The sequence below is a fragment of the Marmota marmota genome, unplaced genomic scaffold (genome assembly GCF_001458135.2).
Source record: "Marmota marmota marmota unplaced genomic scaffold, marMar, whole genome shotgun sequence".
Lineage (NCBI taxonomy): Eukaryota > Metazoa > Chordata > Mammalia > Rodentia > Sciuridae > Marmota > Marmota marmota.
Genome location: NW_026000224.1, coordinates 3,015,711 through 3,038,473, shown reverse-complemented (window position 1 = coordinate 3,038,473; position 22,763 = coordinate 3,015,711). Strand labels below are relative to the sequence as shown.

The following is a 22,763-nucleotide window of genomic DNA, read 5'->3' as shown; positions in this document are numbered from 1 at the left end:
GTGATGCAGGAGGCAGTGGACGACAGGAGCGTGCGATCGTGAATCAGGAGGAGGGGGCGGGGGGGGGGGGCAAGGCTGTGAGGAGAACCAGCTCCGGCCGCAGATATTACATGTGTGCTGATGACAGGCAAGACCTTGGATTCAAGCAATGCATAGTCACGGGGTGGGACCCTGATGGTGAGAAGCTCCCTAGCCAGGTACTTCTCCAGCACACAGATAAGGAAGTGTGCCTGGGGCACTCGGCACAGGGCACGCTGCACTAGAGAGGCTCAGCAGCACCCGGTGCTGTTGGTGAACCTGTCCTAGGTCCTGAGCCAGGGACTTGAGTCTAATTATTAATAACACTGTTTGAAACGGGCCAATGGGAAGATGATAGAAATAGATGCTCATTTGCAAAGATGTTCAAAATACAGCAAATGAAAGACAGAGGCTCCAGGGCAGCCTACTGCAGGCCCATAAATTTGTAAAGCATAGACAGGGTGGTCAGCCTTTCAAAATGTGAATTGTCCTAAGTAATCCGTAAAGAAAGGAGTGAGCATAATAACATTCCTTTTCTAGAAAAATAATATGCAGATGTTCTCAGGGACAACTTCCTCACACATAAAGGGAGATCTTCAGCAACATACAGGTACACTAAGAAAAGAGGTGAAAACCCTGCAGATAGATAGCTCCCCATTAACAAATGAAGTTTCTGGGCCCATGGACTTAAGAGCTAGTCCCTGATGCTCTCTGATGAATGAGACAGGAAGATATTTTTCTCTGTGCTAAAATCATTGATTAATGAGGAAGAATGCCCCCAAATCATACTTTAGATTTTGATAAAACAGTTGTAATAAAAACTGCCAAAACCCGTCTACAAGACCCCACACAGGGGCGTAGCCAAAGTGGTGGGTGAGTAGAGCTGCAGGAGAGACAGACACCAGGTGCAGGTGTAAGAAGAAGGAGCCTTCTGGAGACAGTCACTCCAGGGCAGCTGCTGTTTGTGCCAGGACTCTGGGCACAGGGTTCTGGAGTACGCAGGGAGCTACCCCAACAGTATTTCTCCAGAATAACTGCTGGCTCTGCAGCTTTCCAGCATGCAAGGGTTTCTGGAGAACGTTATTCCAAAAGCCATGTCTACTTCCAAAAGCACCTGATAACATAAAACCATGGGGAAGCGCAAAGAGAGAGGCCTAGGGAGGCGTTGAGTGCAAAAACTCGTATTTCCACCTTTTGCCTTCTCTGTGTGTACTCTTTGTTTGCTATAAACATATTTCTTTTTTTAATTTTGGAAAAACAGTTGATAAAGTTAAAACAATCTGCCAGTAGTTCTTCTGCAAAGTCCCGCGGGAGGCCGTTAGGCAGCCAGCTCCGCACTGTGCAGCACCTGAAGTGGAGCCCCGAGCACGCCCGCATTTGCCATGCAATGCCATATTTACAGGAGAAGAAAAAGGACATACTCACACATACAAGACGGATCTGGTGTCCCCCACCTTCCCGGCGTCCCCTACTGTCAGGGTGTCGTACCCTCTTTCCAACTCAAACTCTTCAAAGGCGAGCTTGATGACCTGGATGCAAAGCACAGACAGTTACTGAGCAGAGGGAGCTTCCACCACTCTTCATGCTGCACACGCAGCTCTAGACCAGAGTTCCCTCCTTAATGCCAATGGATTACAGATGATCTGCAAGCTTCTTTAAGTACCTGCTGGGATAATTGTATAAATTCTAGTGTCTTTAATTAGCAGAAATTTATAGAATTCTAAATTTCTATTTCTTCCAAGTTATTTATTCCTCTCTATAAAATGAAGTTTAACCATGACCATACTTTAAGTCAATATCCAGCAAATATCTATTTTAAAATTTAGGTTGTTTAGACTAACCACACAACATATGATCAAAAGAGACATTGATTGCAGTTAATAAGGCATGTTTTGAGGACACCAAGAACACCCCACGTCAATGTTTTTAATGCGATTTAATTTTTCACTATGAGCTTTTTATAAAAAGGTCTTTCTGACTCCAAGTTGCCCCGACAACTCATTGCTTACAAAGCCTTGAAGTTTATTTCTACTTTACTTTTCCTGCCTCTTGCCCCAGTACTGAGAATGCAACCTAGGACCTCATGTGTACTAGGCAAGTGTTCTACCCCGAGCCTCTTTATCTACATACACATTAAAAAACTCTGTAGGTCACAGGAAACTTTCCCCCGAAAGAAAAAAAAATGTTTGTTGACTCATATTGTGAGTAAAGAGAGAGACAGCCAGCACTATCCTGAAATTAGTCTAGAACACTGAGTACCACGGTTTAGAAGGAAGAGAAATAGATCATGTTAGATAAGTGGTAGATGATAGAGGGATGATATGTGGATAAATAAATAGATGATGGATAGATGATGGATGGATAGGCTATACAGAGATGGAGGATATGTAATAGGAGGGTAGATGATGAATGATTGTTGATAGATGTAAGATAGACAGATGTCAGATAGACGGACAGGTGGAAGAGAAACAGACATGCAGGGCAGGAGGAAGACAGGAGGAAGGAATGGAAACGCACAACTCGTAATGTTGGAAGCACATTTTGGGAGCTATTTCTGCGTAAAGCTGAAACTTGGAAGCTTACCCCTCAAGTCTCTGTCTGTTAAACTTGGCAGGAGAGAGAAAGTGATAACACGGAATGCTCATTTCAATGTGCGCAAGTGTTCCCGGGGCCTGAACAGGTGCTTTTCCAATCAATGCTAATAAGGAATACATTATTTTTGGTATTTGAAATTCTAACTAAAATTAGTGACATACCCATTATAATTTGTTTTAAAAACTAGTGTTTCAAATTGCAGTGTTTATATGGATATGTCATTCTGGTGCTCTGTCAGGAAACAAGTGTGGGGTGATCACATTGCTGATCTGCATAAATCCTGAACATCACATGGAGCGCCCGGTGGCAGCTGTAGTCTGCCTTCTCTGGCACGGTTCTGTTTAGGGGCGACCACGTCCAACTTGAGCCAGAGGGACTTCTCTAAGACCTGGCTGCCTTGCCCAGGGCCTTGGTGCCAGGCTGTGATACTGCATCAGGCTTCAGGGCCCTGGGGACCAGTGCCTAACAAGTTGCAGGTTGGGCGCACCACCTCAATGCATCTGACCCTTTCCCGCTCCTCCAGGAAAGTGAAGGCTGCCGTGGGATCTCCGCAGAGTCCAGTCTTCACACTCGGCAGTCGCCCTGGCCTACTGGACATCTGAACTCCTGGCTACTGAGGCTTGGTAGAAAGGGAAAACACAGGCTCAGGCCCCTCTATGACACCTGCAGTCTATCAAAAAATGCAGCCTTCCATAAACGTGGGATTGTGAAAGAAGTTTCTATATTTTAATTGAACTTCCCATTCAGAGAGGTAAATGAAGAGAGGCTGACAGGATAATGCATTTTAACTTGTGGATGACATGGTGACATTTAGCCACTGGGTGTCTGTCCCTCCCACACCTAGTCTGCCCGGCCGCTGAACCCCTCAAGTCTCTGCATTGTTAAAAGTTCAAGGTGCAGATCCATTTGTCCCTAAATGCTAACTTTGTACCAAAACCTGTTCTGAGACTAAATGTAGCCATTCAGCTGGTGCAAGAGGCATTACTGGGGTTACAGGTGTGTTCCAGGTACAAGAAGGTGGGTTGAGAAGATGAGCCATTTCAGCTGCCTGATCTACAACCCCTCCCTCTCTAGCTACCTGGAAGTATAAAACAGTATCACATGAAGGAGTGATCTTTCCTGGGTCTGCATCTCTGCCTCTGACTTAAAATTTCCTTGGACTGCTAGAAATGCATTCTATGCTTTCATGCAAAAGACATTTGGGTAAATCAAGAATAAAGCAGACGTGGTATTATGTGATGATTTTTAAATAAATTAATATTATCTGTATTTTCTTTCACTTTGGTATAGGACTTGGAAGGAAAGATTGTTACACACCAAGCATAATGCGTAGTTTTATGTAGAGCATAGTAAATTGGATATACCAGTTAAGTAGAGGTTATTTTATAGAATTAGTAAAGCCTTTAGATGCTAAAAAAAAAAAGCCATAGTTTTGATTATTGAAGAATGCTACCTTGCTATCAGAGGGTAATTTATTTCACATAATTAGTACAAAATGAACTCTACTTTAAAAAATAAAAAAGCCTCTAAACCAATATGCAATGTTTTCCCTTGATATCCCTCTTGATGACCCCTTCTTGGAGGGTCCCCACAGTGTTTTCCCTAACTGTTCCTTACCTTTCCTAAGAAAGGAGTGGGGGAGGGATGTAAAGAAAGCAAGTAGGGTGGGTTTCCTTAACACCTGTGTCAACACTAAGAGGAGCACCTGGGACCTGGCAAACCTCAGGGTCCCCAGACAGGGTACACTCGCGCCATCCTAGGAAATCTAGGCACTAGACAAGGGCCCCATCGGGGGGCCTGAGGGAACTCCAGGGGTCCTCCCTGCACCGTGCCTTCTGACCACCAGGGTCTTTGCACTCCCTGTGAAGGCCAAACCCAGGGACCAGCCATGACAGCAGGGTCTCTGTTCAGAGGACCCCAGAGCTCTGAGAAAGCCGCACTGCCCCACGCTCGAGGTGCCCTGCGCTCGGCAGCACCTTGCCGTGGTCTGCGTGTTTGCGTGGTCAAGACCCACACACTGAGATGTCATCCATCCCCTGGTGGTGACAGGATGACATGGGGCACGTGAGGACCAGGGCCCTGCCAAGGAGGCCAGAGAGACCTGGCCCTGCCAGCGTGGGAGCACCCAGCCCGCAGGTGCCCTCTGTGAACAGGAGGCAGGAGGGAAGCTGCCTGGGTTCTGGACTCCAGCTCTGGCTCTGAGAGAGCTTGACTTGTGCGGCCCCAGGTGCATTGTTACGCAGCCGAGCTCCTTACAGGAACAGCAGAGTCCACTCCCAGGAGGGCCCAGGAGGGCCCAGGAGTGCTGGGCTGACAAGGAAGTTCCCAAAGGAGAAGTGCAGACCACTAGGACCTCACTCCCACCCCCCTAGCCTGTGGGACGGCTGAACCGCCTCATGCAACCGGTTTGGCAGAGCCCTGGGCTGTGCCCGTGGACAGACCTGGAGACAGAGTGGGTCAGTGAGATGTTGCCATGACTTTTTCTGGTTGCTTTATTTTGTCTTTCTATCAGTCTTAAGTTCACCCTGTATGTTTTCAGAACTTCTCTCTAGAAACATGCTTCAAATTGTAGAAGGTACTGTCGTATTCACCCACGGCAACATTCCTGGTGTCCATCTGTTTCTGAAGGCCATGAGCTGACTACTCTGCTCCGGGTCTCCGTGCTGCCTGGCTTTTGAGGTGGCATTTTTATCCCTACTGTTCATTATAATTCTTAACATAGCTATTTTCAGGTAACTGAGAGATCATCACAAAATGTTCTTAGAAACATAGCGAAATTTCATCTTCCTTTTCAATCTATAATAAACCCATGAATCCACGTTGGCTAGGAACATGGACATGTACATACCCTCTGCCAAGTGAACAGACCATTAGTGCATTGATTCTGTGTAGAAAAGCCAGCCTAATTCCATAAATAATAGGCTTCACAAGTTTTCTTGCAATGACACAGCATGAAGAACTCATGCACACACACCCCTAAGTGTCTGTAGCTCTTCCCTAAAACCCATGCAAGAGTCTCCTGGTATTTCATCATCTTTTTAATTGTAAATCAGGAGACCAATGAAATGCTGTACTGAATATGTTGGAAATCCAAGCTTAAAGCTCACATTTCTCTGAGAACCGTCGATTACTTCAGTGAGCGACGCTGAAATAAGAATGTGACTGTGGATATAGTCACAACGTGAGCAGGTCATTACAAAAACAGTCATAATAATTAGAGGCAGGGAAAGGAGTTACTGAAAAGCCCCAGTATTCCTTGAAATGCTATTGGGAGCAGATCCTCAAGAACAGAACTTGCCCCAGCAGGACCCCATGTCACTCCCACACCAGTGCCGCCAGTCCTGCATCAACGGTCCGGCACCCACATACCGCTTTAATATTTTGGCAGTGATGAGAAAGTCATGAATTGGAAGCCAGAATATTAACCTCATATTATTTTGGTGCCTAAACCACATGAACAGATTTTAAAGTACACTAATGCACTCGCAGACTGAATGGCTAAAACTACCTTCGATGTTTTCAAGAAAAGCACAGATTGTTTATCTATTATTTTCCATCGAACTATGATGAGAATCATAAGTAAACAGCTATTATCACTGTCCTCAGGCTGCTTATAGTAAATGTGGAAACATAATTCTGTATACTTTACTGAGAACATATCAGGATGCTACACATAATAAATGAAAATCATCTTAGTTTTTAAAATAAGAAATTAGAAAATTTTCAAAATAAGAAAAGTTATGTCAGGTCCTGAGTAACTCCCAAGCTGTTAATTCTAAATGTGTACTAGACACCTTTTGATGTAATATCGAGGGGTGTCTAAAAGTCATGTCTAAAATTCTCTCTCTTGAATTTCCAAAAGAGAAATCTGGCACCTTTATCTCCCTACCTCATTCCTCTCCCAAACTTTCTGTCCTTCAACCAGCACCTCCTAGCCTAGCACACAGGCACACCAGCTCTTTTAAGCACTATTCACACAAGTGAAAATATGGATTCAGCCTAAGTGTGCATCGATCGATGAATGGATGATGACATGTGGTATATATACATAGTGCAATACTATTTAGCCATAAAGAGTCAGCTGTGACAACACAGAGGGTCCTGTAGGACATTATGCTAAGTGAATTCAGAAGACACAGAAAATCAAAGGTCTCATGATCTCACTAGTGTAGAAAGCCAAAGGGTTGGTCTCATAGAAGGTTGAGTGTTAGCCTCGTGTGCCTCGGTAGAGGGCTGGGGAGAAGTTGGTCAGAGGAGACAGGGTTGGTTAGAGGATTAGAAGCAAGATTTCTGGTACGAGCTTTCTCTTCTTTTGAAGTTCAGAAAGTGTGAACGTGGCTCTTAGACACCCCTCGATGTTATGTCGAGCCATGATGTCCCACAAGCATTCAGAATGCATAGTGTGGAGCTTGGGAGACACACAGGACCATGTGTAAATACGTAAGAACCACGAATTGTGGACAGTGCTGAGAGAAAGAGGACTGAGCAGGGAACCTGGGGAGATAGTGACTAGGGCTGAGGGGGCCTTGGAAGTCAAGGGACCCAGGAATGACCTCTGCAGCACTAGGCAGTAGGGGAACCCCAAGATCAGCTTGTGTTGTGGGAGCTCCATGGAACTGAAGGTCTAAGAAGCAGTGAGAGTCGGTGTACCAAGTGCTGCTCAGGGGGCAAAACGGATGGAACACGAGCCCTTGGACTTGACCAGAGAGAGGATACTGGTGTCCAGGCAATGTCTGCTGAGCTGTTGTCATGGAAGGCGCTGGAGTGGACCTAGGGGACTGCAGGATCAGATCGGGTGACAGTGGCTATGCAGGCTTTAGGTGATCACGTTCCTAGCAGGGTGAATGGAATGGAGGGTGAGGATCCTCCAGAGGGGCTTAGTTATTTCCTTTCCTGGTTCACAGATAAGGAAGAGTAGGCAGAGGGCAGCCAGAGGGACTCCAGGGCCTGCTATGAGAGTGACCTGCTGCTCAAACTTGATACGAATGCAAATACTCCCTTCATCATGATGAGCTTGGAGAGGGGCCCTGTGGTGTGCAGGACCCAGGCTGGAGTCCTACCGGGAGCAGCTGGTGGAGCACGCACAGGAGGCAGAGGACCAGAGGGTCCCACACGGGGGACACAGTCCCAGGATCTGGAAGGTCACTCTTCAGACCTTCCTGGTTTCAAAGCAGAAAGCGAAAGCATGAGAGGACCTGGGGCTTATTCTGCAGTTTTTAGTGCAAGATGTTGAACTCCAACTAAGAATCCCAGGAAAGGTCCACTGAAGTTAGAAGTCCTCTCCCCTGACTCAAGGAGACAAAGAAACCCAAACCCATCCACCCCTCTCCATCATCCTTCTCCCTGCACACAGAGGCAGGTACGCACACATGCATGCACACACACCCAGACACAGAGGTCCCAGGCACACACACCCACACTGCACGCAGCCACACAGGCACACTCGAGGAGGAATCATGCTCCTCCTTGAGGGTCCTTATTGACAACTCTATTTTCATTTTGCCTTTTGCGGGGAGGGCTTCATCCTTCAACTACACATGTGCTTTGGATGCGATGTGCGTGGCGGAAGCCGACAGACACCTGGTTCATTCAATCTCCAGTCAGGCATCAGGAGCAAGGGCTTTGCAAGCTGCTTCCTTGGGAGCAGACCACATCAAGTCCACTTCTAGAAGTTATTAACACCGTTGCAAACACCAATGCTTCCCACAGCTAAAAAGAATTTCACACTTTCTTACTAAATGAAAATTATCAAACACTTTTTATAGATTTTACATGTTTTTTTTTTTTTTTTTGTCTGAGTCAGGAGGGCCAGTCAGAGAACATTGGAAAAGTATAATTAATGAAATAGAGACCACCTGTCCAGAGGCATCCGCTATGCAGACTGGATGAATCCATGTCTACATTTCTCACCAAAGAACACGAGTAACTGTCATGGCTGGGGGCAAAGCAAAGTGCAGCAGTCACTTTGGAAGAGTGTGAGTCTGTTTCCTATTAAACTAAACACCCCCTACATTGCCACACACTGCTAACGAGAAGAGGTTTCATCTATGACTTCAAATATCTCTGTGTTTCTATAAAAAGTCAAAGTAACCAGCTCAGGGCAGGAAAAGTCAAGCTCAAAAAGCTGAGCCATGAGCAATCCCTGCCCAGTGCCGTAGTCTGGTGGTGTGTGGGTGGTGGGAATTCAGGGACTGGGTCCATTCCACTCTGAAGTCGCCCAGGTGGTTCCCTGGAACTTAAAGGTGGCCAAATGACATCCCGGTCCCTCTGTCAATGGTCAACACATATAAATTAGAATAATTCTCTATGCATGGCCTCTACTAGGAGAGAATTCTTCAAGACGGTGAATGGATTCCCCCTGGACATGAGCCACGAGAAGACTCGGCTCTACTGCCTGGCTCCCTTCTCTCAGCCCACCTGTTGCTAGAAAGTGGCATAAAAACCGAAAGAATAAGCACAGTCACACTGAAGCCAGAGGGGATCCAGCCATTGCTCGTCCTCAGGGAAGACCTGGAGGCACATGGACACCACAAGCAGGCCCTGGTCCCCAGGGAGTGCTAGGATGGGCCACGTGCAGGCCAAGTGTGTGCACGTGCTGGACCCCACAGGCATGGGATCAAGGCAAGCTATGCCCTGCTGTCCCACTGGGATCCTTCACAGGAGTCGTGCCACAGCTGCCAGGCTGAGTCGCCTTCTGCCACCAACTTGAGGGATTCTGCTTTTTCAAACCTCGTAAGTCTTCAGGACCAACTGAACTCATCTCTCTCTGAGTCAGCAATTCTGAATTCCAAATCTGTCCAGTAATAGTCTTAATTTTGAACTTTCATGGGCAACCTTCCCTCTGCATCCACCCCTTCTGTACTTCAGTAGTGTTATGTCTCTCTTTTGCACAGATGACAATGAAAACATCAGAAATAAGAAATCCCTCAGGCAAAAATCATCAAAAATGCCCAGGACATTGTCAGGGATATAGAATATTTACAGAAAAACAGTTAAGATTAGCCAGATCACCAGGGAAAGCAAATGAACTAACAGCAGTAATGGACGAATCTTAAAATAATCCTGCTGCATAAAATGAGAAACAAAGCCAGTGAGATATTCAAGAGGATTAACCCCTGAAACAAAGCAACGAAGAATCATGAGCAGAACTCACAAAATTATTAAAATATGTCCTCAGATATATGAAAGTAGGAAGAACACTTATTAAAAATGAGAGACTGGGAATTTAAAAATCACAACACAATAACTGCTCAAGAATGAATCAGAACATCATTAGATATGGTAAAATTGGAAATTAACATTTACATCAATCAACCAAAGATGTGTGGAGTAACGTAGCTGGAACTCTGGCAGAATAAAGGATGCAAGGATGGCAAGAGAAAATTGTAGATCTCTGGATAAAAGCAGAAGATATTGAAATTTGTCAAGAAATAACGAAGGCTGTAGAATCAATAATTAGAGAAATAAGGAAGATGCATTTTGAGAACTCATTAAAGAGTTGAGAACAGAGATTAAAAGTGTTTCATTATATCCCATGTTAACAAAGAATAGCTGTGAGAGAACTGTAAGAATAAATCATCTCACAGAGCCATTAGACTCTAAGAAAATCAGAAGAGGGGAGACTGAAGACGGCAAGCCACAGGAAGGCTGCATTCCCAGCTGATCTGAGACTGGGGATCCCAGCAGCGGAGTCCCACCCCTCGAGAGGTGGGTGACAGAGGGGTTCCACCAAAACTCAATATTGGACAGGCAGAGGGTCTTTGAGACTCAGAAACTTGGGTGCATTGAATGAAGAACGAAGACTCCCTTGAGCTGAGCCCACTGTGGCAGCAGCAGTGATAGACAGTGATAGAGAACAGACAGACACCCAGACCGACGCAGGAGGGAAAAACCTGAGATCAGGGAAGCTGCCTGAGCTCAGCCAGTCCAGAGGCTGCGCGGTGCACTGGGGCTTGACAAGTGCTGTCCCCAACTCGCCCTGCAGACAGCCATGCTGCAGCTGCTGCTGTGGAGCTGGGGGACATCAGAAAAGCACTGTCACTCTGTCCCGGCAGGTGCTTCCCAGGTGGCCTAAGGTGTTCCTAGATCCTGGGAGAAACAGGTACAGAGAAGATTGTACCCAGGGGGTCAATCGGGAAAGTGAAGGGGAGCCCAACACACTTCCTCTTCTGAGTCTGGTGGCTTATGTGGCGACATGAAGCAGGTCATATATCTGAACAGGCGGGTGTGGACATACTCAGGGACTAAGCTGTGGAAGGCTGTGTCCATGGGAGCAGAGGGAGTGAGGAATGTCTCCCCTGATCTGTGAGTAGAACTCCTGGAAGCCTCCTGAGGTGCAGACTCCTGACAGAATGGCAAGGGCAGGACCCCAGGGATGTGCTGGTCTGATCTTTCCAGGGCAGACACCTCCCACAAAGCCCCTGAGCCTGAGGAGACTGAGCCCCACCACAGGAAGTCCCCTTCTGGAACTCAGCTGTAGCCCCCACTGGGGTGTAGGGATCCCGTCTGTCTTCACAGACAGAACTGCAGCTGACAGCACTTCCCGCTCCGCCCTGCCTCATTCTGGTGAGAAGCTGAGGACTATTTCAACCAGCTGCAGGTTCAGGCCATTCCAACTGAGAGCTCAGAGGGCAACCGAAAAGGGGGAAGGGGTTCACAGCCCCAGTCCTTGTCCTTGTTCTCAGTCCGTAGCTCAAGGAGATGAGAAAGACAGTGGCCATAGGCAGTGCCCATCCTTCTCACCCACTGTTTTGACTAGTTCAATGGAGACGATTCCTTCATCTCTCAGCAATCTTTTGCCCTTTGTGTGTGTTCTTGCTGTGCTGAGTGACAAATGGAAACCCATACACGGCCTTATTTGTTTCTTATTTTTAGAATTTTTTTTCATGAAGTTGTTTTCCCTGCCTTGTCTTTGAGGGTCAGCGTCTTGGGTTTGTGTATCTTGGTTGGTTTTGTTCTGTTTTCATTTGTTTGTTTCTTGCTTCTTTTGTCTGCGATACTCCTGCTAATGCCCAAATTCTCTTCTTCTCTATCTTCTTTTACTTTGTTTGTCCTATTTTTCTCCTCCTTCTTTACAACCATCACCTATTACATTTCTTCAGCATTCTCTTTTCCTTTTTAGAATTATAAACTCTTTTCTGCCTTATCATCACATTTTATTTTCCCTTAATTAACTGTATTTTTTACCATCTTTTAAAACTAATTGGTTTCTATAACTCCTGCTTCCACTACTCAGCTGTTTTAATTACTAGTGTTGAGGATGACATAATTGGCACCTGTTCTTTGCTTTAATGACAGATATAGTGCATGATTACTTGTTGTTTTTGCTTTGAGGGTCATTTGGAAAACGCTGACCCCACAATTTCTTTTCTTTCTTTTTTTTTTTTTGTGCCAATTAGCATTGTAAGTGTCATTGTAGGAACCAAATGCTGTACATAGTTTGCATTGGTTGGTGCTTTTTCCCCCTCCATTCTGTGAGGTGCTGGGAACCTATAGGGACACTACAGTTTGCAGGATAGAGACTCTGCTGTTGAACTTAACTCAACCAAAAGAGAGCACAGCATGCTCCACACACAAATTGATGACACTCAGTCCTCAGCTACACTTTAACACAAAAACTAGAAGAGATGAAAATCCAAACTAATGACTAGATTGCAAGTAGAAATGACTATGAGTGGGCCCTCAGGTCCAACCCACGCACATCCACAGCTGTAGCAAAACTAGAGAATTAATACAAAGACTATGCAAATATCTATGCATATCACATCTACAAGGGGTTTTGATCTAGATCACCCTAGGACACTTTAGCAAATAAGGACTGTATCCTTAAAAGGTCCACACATAAGAGTGGAAGAGAAATCCATTCCAACAGACACACAGTTGTAGCTCAGTTGTAGAGCACTAGCCTAGCATGTGTGGGGCACTAGGTTTGATCCTCAGCACTGCATTAAACAAATAATAAATGAATAAATAAATAAATAAATAAATAAAAATTTTAAACAACAACAAAACCTCTCAAACTCATGAAGTAGTATAAATCAAATGTGCATAAATGACATCTATAAAATATTTTATTCAACAAAAGCTAAATAAACTCTCTTCTCATCAGTTCATGAAACTTTCTCCAAAATAGCCCATAATTTAGGTCATAAAGGGATTCTCAAGAAATAAAAAAATGATATAATTTCTTGCATTTTATTGGATCATTATGGAATAAATTTAGAGATCAACAAGACCAAACTCTACAGATACTATTTAAACACCTGGAGATTGAACAATACTCTTTTGAATGATGAATAGATGATAGAAGAAATCAGGGGAGACATCAAATAATTTTTAGACTCAAGTGAAAATAGTGAAAACACAAACCAGACACTTGGGACACTATGAAGACAGTTCTAAGAGAAAAGTTTTTACCTACGAATGCCTCTACAAGAAAATCAGAAAGATCCCAAATAGACTAATGATACATCTCAAGGCCCTTGAAAAAAATTTAAAAATAATTTCAAAACCCATAGAAGGAAGTAAATGATTAATATCAGAGTTAAAATCAATGAAATTAATAGTAAAAAAGAAAAATACAAAAACCCAAATAAACAAAACGTTTTTTTGAAAAAGTAAATAAGATTGATGAGTCCTTAGCCAATCTAATCAAGAGAAAGCAAAGACCTGCATTAATAAAATTGAAGATGAGAAAGGAGAAGTCACAACAGACATCACAGAAATCCAACAGATCATTAGGGACGACTTTGAAACTTAGACCTCAATCCACTGGAAAAACCAAGAAGAAATGGATATATTTCTAAACAAAGAAGATGACATGGAAAACACAAACAAACCAACAACTTGTAATGAGAGATGAGTAATAGTAAAAAGCCTTACAACAAAGAAATGCACAGGACCAGATGGGTTCTCAGGTGAATTCTACCAGACCTTTAAAAATGAACTAATGCCCATACTTCTCAAATTATTCCACTAAATATCAAGGAATGGAACACTTCCAAACTCATTCCATGAAGTGAATATCACACTCATGCCAAAACTAGATAAAGTCACATAAAGAAAAAAAAAAAATACAAAACCAAAAACTAGAGACCAAATATCCCTGATAAACTCAGATGAAAAAAATACTTAATATAAAATGTTATCAAATTTTGTTAAACAATATATTAAAAAAATTATACACCATGACCAAGTTGGTTTTATTCCAGAGATGCAAGGATGGTTTAATATATTCAAATTATTAAATTTAATCCAGAACCTAAACAAAATCAAGGACAAAAATCATTTAGCCATCTCAATAAATGTAAAGATGGTCTTTGACAAAGCTCAGCACCTATTCATGAAAAAACACTGAAGGTACCAGGGACAGAAGGGATACAGCTCAACATCACAAAGGATATATAGTGAAAAAACCCAATGTGAGCCTCATATTAAATGGGGAAAAATGAAAGACTTCTTTTAAAATCTGGGACAAGAATACCTACTTTTAGCACTCCTATTTAATTTAGTGCTAGAAATTCTAGCCAGAACAATTAGGCAAGGGAAGAAAATAAATGGAATAAAAATAGGAAGAAAGAAGACAAACTGTCACTACAGATGATGTGATTCTGTACCTAGAAGATCCATAAAACTCCACCAAAGGACTGCTAGAGCTAATAAACAAATTAGTAACAGATCACAAAATCAACAGCTGTCTGGGCAGGGTAGTACATGCACACAATCCAAGTGACTCGGGAGGCTGAGGCACGAGGATCTCAATTTCAAAGCCATCCTCAGAAACTGAGACAGACCCTGACAACTGAGTGAGACCCTGTCTCAAAATAAAATGTTTTACTAATCGGCTGGGGATGTGGCTCACTGGTTAAGCAAATCCTGGGTTAAACTCTGGTACAGAAAAAAAAAAACAAAAAAATCAATAGCTTTCCTATACATCAATAACAAATCTGCTGAGAAAGAAATCATGAAACAATTCCATTCACAATAGTCTCGAAATAAAATAAAGTAAAATATAAAAGAAAAAAATTGAAGACGACCTCAGAAGATGTTAACTCTTCCCATGTTCATGGGAAATTGTTAAAATTATCATACTATCAAAAGCAATATACAGATTCAATACAATCCCATCAAAGCAACAATGATATTCTTCAGAGAACTAGATAAAACAGTCCTTAATTTCATTTGGAAGAATAAAAGACCCAGAACAGCCAAAGGAATTTTATGCCAAAAAAGCAATGCAATCATAAAACCTGACTTCGAATTATGTTACAGATCTACAGAAACAAAGACCTGCATGGTATGGCATTCAAATAGACCAATGGTACAGAATAGAAGACACAGACCCACAGCTGTGTAGACTCATCTGATCCTTGACAAAGGAACCATAAACATACATTAGAGAAAAGACAGCCTCTTTCACAAATGTTGCTGGGGTCGCTGGTTATCCATACGTAGAAGAATGAAACTGTACCCGTATCTCTTGCCCTGCACAAAAATCAACTTGAAATGGATCAAAAAACTGGGATGTACACCAGAAACTATGCAACTTTTAGGAGAAAGTTGTGGGTCAACACTATATCTTGTAACAACTTGTGACACAGGCAATGACTTTCTGAATAGGACCCATAAAGCTCAGGAAATAATGCCAACTGTTAATAAATGGGATGGCTTCCAATTAAAAAGCTTCACAGCAAAGGAAATAACTAGAAATGTGAAGGGAGAATGTACAGAATGGAAGAAAATATTTCCTAGCTAGTCTTCTGACCGAGAATTAATATCTAAAATATAAAAAGAGTTCAAAAAAATTTTATCAAAAAATCAAATAATCCAATTAATAAATGGGCAGATGAACTAAACAGACACTCTCAAAAGTAAAAATACACTGTCCAACAAACACCTGAAGAAATGCTCCACATCATTAGCAATTAGGGAAATGTAAATCAAAACCACATTGAGATTTCATCTCATACCAGTCAGAATGGCAGTCATCAAGAATAAAAATAATAAATGCTAGAGAGGATGTGGAGAAAAAGGAGCCTTTTTACACTTGTGGTTGGATTGTGAGTTAGTAAAAACACCAAAACATCGTGGAAGTCAGTATGGAGCTATCATGTGACCCAGCTGCAGCACTCCTGGGTGTTGATCCTGAAGAATCAGCTGTGATACCAAGTGATACAGGATGTCCATGTTTCAGCAGCACAATTCACAAGGGATAAATGGTGGAACCAGTCTAGGTGTCATCAATGGATAAATGGATGAAAAAATGTGGTATATATACACAATAGAGTTTTATTCAATCATAAAAAACCCTGAAACTATGATATTTGCAGGAAAATTGATGAAACTAAAGATCATCATGTTAAGTTATATAAATAAAACTCAGAAGGTCAAAGTTTATAGGTTTTTTCCTCATACGTGGAAACTAGAGAGGTAAAGAAAGGTGGGACAAATCTCATGAAACTCAAATGGACGTCAGGAGAGGAAAAGGACCAGGCATGGGTGTTGGGAAATGCTGGGGAGTTACACTGTTATAGCATGTACGTGTACAAATATGAACAACAAATTCCAACATATGTACAGCTATGATGGCTAATAAAATGTGGAAAGAGAAAAAATTAAAATGCATACCATTAAAAACAAAACAAAGGAAAATAGGAAAAATTCTATAGAAAACCCCAGAAAAATAAATGTATTATATTTGAAGAAATACAAGTCAGTTTCCTTATTTTGGTGGCGTGACAAGGCCCTAGACACGATGGAGCAGCAAGATCTGCGCCCCAGACTAGCGGGAGAATGATGCGGCTGTCGGCTTGTTTGTTCAGCGAAAGGCCAAGTCATGTAAGAAGGAAGAGGAAAGCTCTGGCAAGTCTTCCGAGACTTAGGTATTTCATCAACATGCTCCTTAGCTTCAGCTTGGCTGAAACACTCACTTCACACACCAAGATTGGCTTTAAGAAGCCTTTCCTAAAGGGGATTCTCTATGAGAATAAATAAAGAATGATCTAGAAAGATTCCTAAGATAGAAAGGACAACGCGTTGACCTGACGAAATTAAAACATATTTTTCCACATTAAACAATACAGTTAGACAAATACAGAAGGGACCCCCCACACGGTGCTGAGGTTGAACCCTGTAGTCCAGAGATGGCTTCCCAGCTGGTGGCCTGCTGTAGAGCTGGTGAGAGGTGCAGGAGGTGGCAGTCAGCAGCCAGCACTGACCAAATGCAGGTGCCCAACCTGCTGCACTCCGGTGACACAGCCACCCATGGTGGACTCCTGCAACCTGGGCTTTGTGGAGGCTGCTTAAGTCCCAGCCTCCAGTATCTTCAAGAGGAAAGGAAGCCCAGGGGAGCTCAGGTTCTACAAAGGATGGTGGAGGTGGAGGCTGGATAGCTCACCGAGAGGGGGAGGCTCAGGACAGCAAAGGACCGACATCGCCATCACCTGCTACTGGTTGGGAAGGGACAAAGCACTCCCACCACTGAAAAGATCAAGTCCTACGCAGCTATTTTAAGCTTCCCCACTCCACTAGCTTCCATTCATCTCAATCATGTCTATAAATATCTCCACTCCACCCAAGGAATCGAGCTGGAACCCTCTGATATTTCGCTTAGAAAGTGGCGGTGCATGTTCGGTGACCTCCTGGAGTCAGAGCTTCACAGCGGGCACACCTCGAGGAGAAGAGGAGGAGGACCATAATGAGCAGAGGGCATCCCACAGCGGCGTCCTCTGAGAGGTTCAACTGTTGTTCTTAGGCACACACATTGGTTAGTCATTGCCATTTTTTTAGTGTCTTAAATGTTTAAACATTGATATAAAACAAATAAAAAGGTATCATGTAATTATTTGATGCCAAACCAGGTGCCTTTGTCACTTACTAAATGTGTTGGTGTCCACCCTTGGCTGGTTCAGGACCCTTTGCTTACCTGTAATATGGCATTAATAATAAACAGTTTTATCATATGACTTTATAAGGTCCAACCAAAATCAGTATATGCCAAAGGCCTACGAGCTTGGCACAGTGTCAAAGATTCATAAATGATAATTGCTTTTCTTTTTAGAAAAAATAACAAATTTAAAAACAGAATCTACACAGGAAAAAAAAATCATAATTAAAGTTATTCACAGATAAACTCAACCATGAAACATTATGGAAGCTACTTGAAATATCTAAGTAAAATTAGAAACCCTATACGTCTTTTTTTAGAAGAACAAAGAAGATGTCTTTTCTTACTCATTTCATTACTAAGAATAGCTTTTAAAGTAACAACAAAATAAATCTAAGAATGAAGAGATCCAGATCAATGAACTGAGACACCTACGCTGTGAGGTTTGAGAAAGTTTTTAGCTCAATGATTTATTTAATCACACATTCAATAGGTCACACATTCAATAGGTTTTAGAGTACTTCCAGCTTAGCTTTCATGGAAATTATTCTGCAAGTTTTATGATGTTACAAATACTTTCTATTAACATTGACAAAAAATGGAGTCAGTGTTCCATCTAGAACAAACGCAGGTGAACCCCCTGTAACCCTCGGCCAGAAGCTCCTCCCTCAGTGCTTCTCCTACGGGGTGGTGGGGTGGGGACAGCCTCAGCTGCAGGCCTGTGCAGGAAGGCCTGGCCTGCCCCACCAGAAGCAGCCCAGGAGGAGGACCATGCAGACTTGTTCAAGGAAAAGCAAAAGATCTGAAGACTCACTCTCATCCTTAGACCTGATGAGCTCAGACGTCGTAAGAATTCCTCTGCACACATCCTAGCTCTGTCACCAAATGTTAGAACTTGGGCAAGATATCATGGCATGCACACCTACGTGCCAGCTTCCTCCTCTGTAACTGGGTATAAAGTTAACACCTGCTTTATAGGATTATTATGGGCATTTAAAATTAGTGTTCAATAAATAAGCTAATCCCTGGCTGGGGTTGTGGCTTAGTGGTAAAGCGCTTGCCTAGCACACGTGAGGCACTGGGTTTGATCCTCAGCAGCACATACAAGAATAAATAAGATAAACAACAGCAACAAAATAATAAGCTAATCCCAGTGTGTACATTAAGAAAGAGTGATTAAGTGGAAAGTGCGATATGGGTTCATTAATAGAAATGTCAAGAATGAAGAAGAACAAAGTATGATCGATGACAAAAGCTATTTCATAAGACTTTCCCACCTGAGGTCTAGTCAAGCGTGTCACGAGGCTGCCATCCCCCACGGGTGATCTTGGACCAGTCATGGAACTGTTTCCATCCGGGTTCCCTCATCCTTAAGTGGGGCTGCTTCTCTAGCAAGACTCTGTCTAAAATTTTATTCAGCTCTGTTTTTTAACAATCCTCTTTCTACATTACAGGCATGTCTGACGTGTACACCAGCTCTAACTTGGGGACTGTATTAGCAGAAGTCACAGGACTGCACCTTATCACAGAGGAAACAGTGGATGTCTGATGGCCCTCTAGGGCACGGCTGTCCACTGCCTGAGCAGGGCTGCTGCTTGGTGAACAGGGGTTCTGCTGCACCTCACCTCCTGGATGGAGGCCTGCCAGCCCAGCAGTCAGGGGCAAGGTCACCTCTCCAGGGAAGAAATTACCAGCTTGGACCCACTCTGTAGTCATGGCAACAGGGAGCCGATGCCCCAGTGAAGGGATCAGGGCAGAGCTTAGCCTGCTTGGCACCTTGTCCTTTTCTACCTGTGACTTTGAACTTCCTTAGAAGGTGAAAAGGGACAGCAAATTCATCCTTATAATTCACAAATTCAAATCCTAAACCCATTTTTCCCTCTAAATTATTAAAGCATTGGAGAGGATTGAGTCAGTTCATTAGGAGAGAGAAAATCATTCTCACCTGTAAAAGAAGAGTACATATGCATGCCTTTGCCCTTCTGCATAGAATGAGGCCAGCCTCCTGGCCAGCAGTGTGGACACTGGATGAGCAGCAGGTAGTGCCTGCCACCCTCTGTGTCCTCCCCACCCCTGGGCCCACAGCTCTGAGTCCCTACACAGTTCTGCTCTGTTACTCTTGTTCTCCACCCCAAAAGGGAATGTATCTAGAGACACACTGGCCAGAGGAGTAAGGAAAACGAGTCTTTGAGGTGGACACGATCTTTGGATGCAGACTCCACAATGTGTTTGTCATGGTCTGGGGTAAGTGACTGGCCCAGGACCCTCCAGCACAATGGCAATATCTTAAAGGGTGTAGAAAATAAGACTTCAGAAAATAATAACATTTAAGATCTTTATGCCAGTTAAATAAGGGAACACTTGATCTGGGCATGGTGGCACATGCCTGTAATCCCAGTGACTCAGGAGGCTAAAGCAGGAGGATAGGAGGTTCAACACCAGCCTCAGCAACTTAGTGAGGCCCTGGGCAAATAAGTGAGATTCATAGTTAAGCTCTGGCTTTTTGGGCCCATGGATTTTGAGGTAAGGACGTCCTCTTTTGGAGGTGGTGTATAGACCACCTCAAACCGATAACATGCCAGGTAGACAAAGTTTTATCCTGCCTTAATATCTTAGGCAGTCAAAAATATTTTTCATCCTCTCTACCAGCAAGGCAGCCAGCAGCCCTGAGCATACTGTGAGCCAGGTGATGTGCTAAACACATGACAATGTTCCCTTAGTTTTTTAAGCAGTTTAATTTTCATTTATTCTTGAGGGGTCTATTTGTCTGATGGGTATACAGACTAAGTATGAGGGTGTGTTTATTTATTTGGGGTACTGTGGATTGAACCCAGTGGTGCTCAACCACTGAGCCATATCCTTAGCCATCTTCACTTTTCATTTTGGGATAGAATCTCACTAGTTTGCTGTACGCCCTGGCACAGCAGTCCACACTGCTGCCTTGCTCCTTCAAGACACCGAGTCTCGCAGCAGTGGCCATTTCTCACGTCGCTGTCCACTCAGCCGCTAACCCAGCGGTCATCCATTCACCCTTCCAACACACACCCATGGTCCTCAGCACCAAAGGCACCGTGCACAGGAATGCAGGTGGGCAAGTCCAATCCCGTGCCTGGAGAGCCTCCGTCTGAGGGGAGACCAGTGGAGAATGATGGACTGTGGTACTCAGGTTTGCCCTGGGTGACAGTCTGAGGCTGTGGGCAAGACAAAGGGGGTGCAGAATTCAGCCTGTAAAACTGCATATGGGAAAAAATTCCAAAATATAATATGAAAAGAACATGGGATTTTTTTTCCTTAAAATTTGACTTTCAACAAAAACATACATTCCATGAAGATAGATCACACGTTACATTAACTTTTAAATGAGTGAGTGGAGACATCTTGGGTGTTTTTTGTGAAGAGCTGTGACTTGAGGCATGGTCTCAGTCCCTCATGGCTGCGCCTTCCTGGGAACTGCCCGCGTGGAGGGGCAGGTCAGGATGGCCCAGTTGCTATGGTAATGCCTGGCCACAGGAGGCTACATGTGAAGGAACACAGCTGTGTCAGTTGGAATCTGAGCTCGGGCACCACCTCCAGGGGTAGAGAACTCTGGCCATAACAAGATGGCCTCAATGGCTCACAAGTTTCTCTGCATCCCTTAAGCCTGTCTGCTTTGCTAAAACCTTTTCCCAGATAATGAAAAACCTGTACAATAACATGCTGAACTGGCTCTGGGTCAGTGGAACTCGACCAGGGCGTGGCTCCCTCCTGGCCAGCCTTTTCTCTCCATGTGAGTCTGCTTGTCTTTTCTTCACCCCCGTGGCCCCTCTGGTCTCTGAATTAAGGGCCATGCTGGTCACGGCTGTTTCCCTCTCAGATTCCTTCCAGGGAAATTGATGTGGTCAGAGTGACTTTTGGCATTTAGAAGCTGAACCTGAGGAAGAGGTTCTCCTTGTGGCTGAGGAGACCAGGAGAAGATGTGTGTCACCCACGGTGTCCTATCACTGAGCACTGAGGGTGAGCAGATGTGCTGCCAATGGAACTTGCTCAGGAGGAGGAGTCGGATGTTAATGAAAGGCCCAGTCTCCGCCAGTCTCACTTCCTGTTTGACTACAGATGTGGTCATGTTCTTGTCCACATGTCCTGTAGCTCTGTTGGTCTAGATGGTCAGCATAGTTTCACCCAGTGTCTCCCCGGCCAGCCATGAAATGCAGGAAGTAAACCCCCACTCATGCTTAGGGTTCCAGAAAACATGTGAAGCTTCTTGCTGAGCCACCACCATCTAAGAGCCTAAGTGCCACCAAGGACACTACCTCAGCTAACTGCCCCTGTATTTCACATGCCACTTCTCCTCACAGGTGGACTGGAGACTTGAGAATTTAGAGCATAAGATCCACTGACCCCCCTCTGGCTGGAGTGCTGCCCCACGTGTCTTCCCATGTTCCCTGTAGCAGCAGCTGAGGCTGCATCAACACAGGAAGCAACTCCCAAGGAAGTGGTACTGGACGAGGCTTCCTACCGCCCCTCCCTGTGAGCCAAAGGTGCAGGGGTTTATGACCAGCGTGGGAAGGGGGAGCTGGGGTGAGCAGCCATCATGACAAATCACTGCACTCGGGCCCGACATGTCAGGACTGTCATAGTTCTGAGCTGTGTAGGCACAAAATCTTCTTGACCACGTTGTTTAAAGTTAGATGCAAAATCATTATAAACTAATGTGGAAATGCTACATTCTGACCAAGCAATACGTAATCCAGCAAAGAAGTCCTATTCCATTTACAGTGTAATTACGCACAAGATGCTGTAAGGAGATTCAAGTCCACAGAAATTCTAGCGCACATCGGTCTCCGTCACAGTTGCCTACCTTGGCCACCACCACAGTAAGGAAACAGGTACCCACATAGGGCCAAACCCATCTGACTGGTCGTAGCAACCAACTGCATGGCTGTGCCATCTGGTCCTATTGGAAAAAGAGGATTCATTCCATGTGAGAAATTTCCAGACAGTCTCAACTGAGCTAAGACCCCAGTGGGGAAAACCTCTCAGCAGCTGCAGGACTCTGGAGCCACTACTGTGCGGCTGGCTCACTTTGGCAACTAATCTGGCCCACGCACCCTTCAGAGGTGTGCTGGAGCTGGCCTGCATGTACTCCCAGGAGCCAAAGATCGGACATCAGGACTCTTGCAAGGCCCTTGCTGAACCCTCAGCAGCCTGGAGCCATCCAGGGTGTGAAATCTGGAAGACCCTACCAATGAGCCTGCTTCCTTGCTTGTCCTGCTCCACACGTGCCAGG

General features: G+C 44.3%; 1 protein-coding gene across 2 annotated transcripts in view; it reads right to left on the bottom strand.

The window, feature by feature from the left end:
- Csmd1 (CUB and Sushi multiple domains 1) overlaps positions 1-22,763 on the bottom strand; it is a 1,636,907-nt gene that overhangs the window by 398,900 nt on the left and 1,215,244 nt on the right. For both annotated transcript variants that reach the window (XM_048792812.1, XM_048792813.1), the window contains exon 11: positions 1,444-1,547. In XM_048792812.1, coding sequence (XP_048648769.1) covers positions 1,444-1,547 — 104 coding nt within the window. The remainder of the gene's footprint in view (positions 1-1,443; positions 1,548-22,763) is intronic.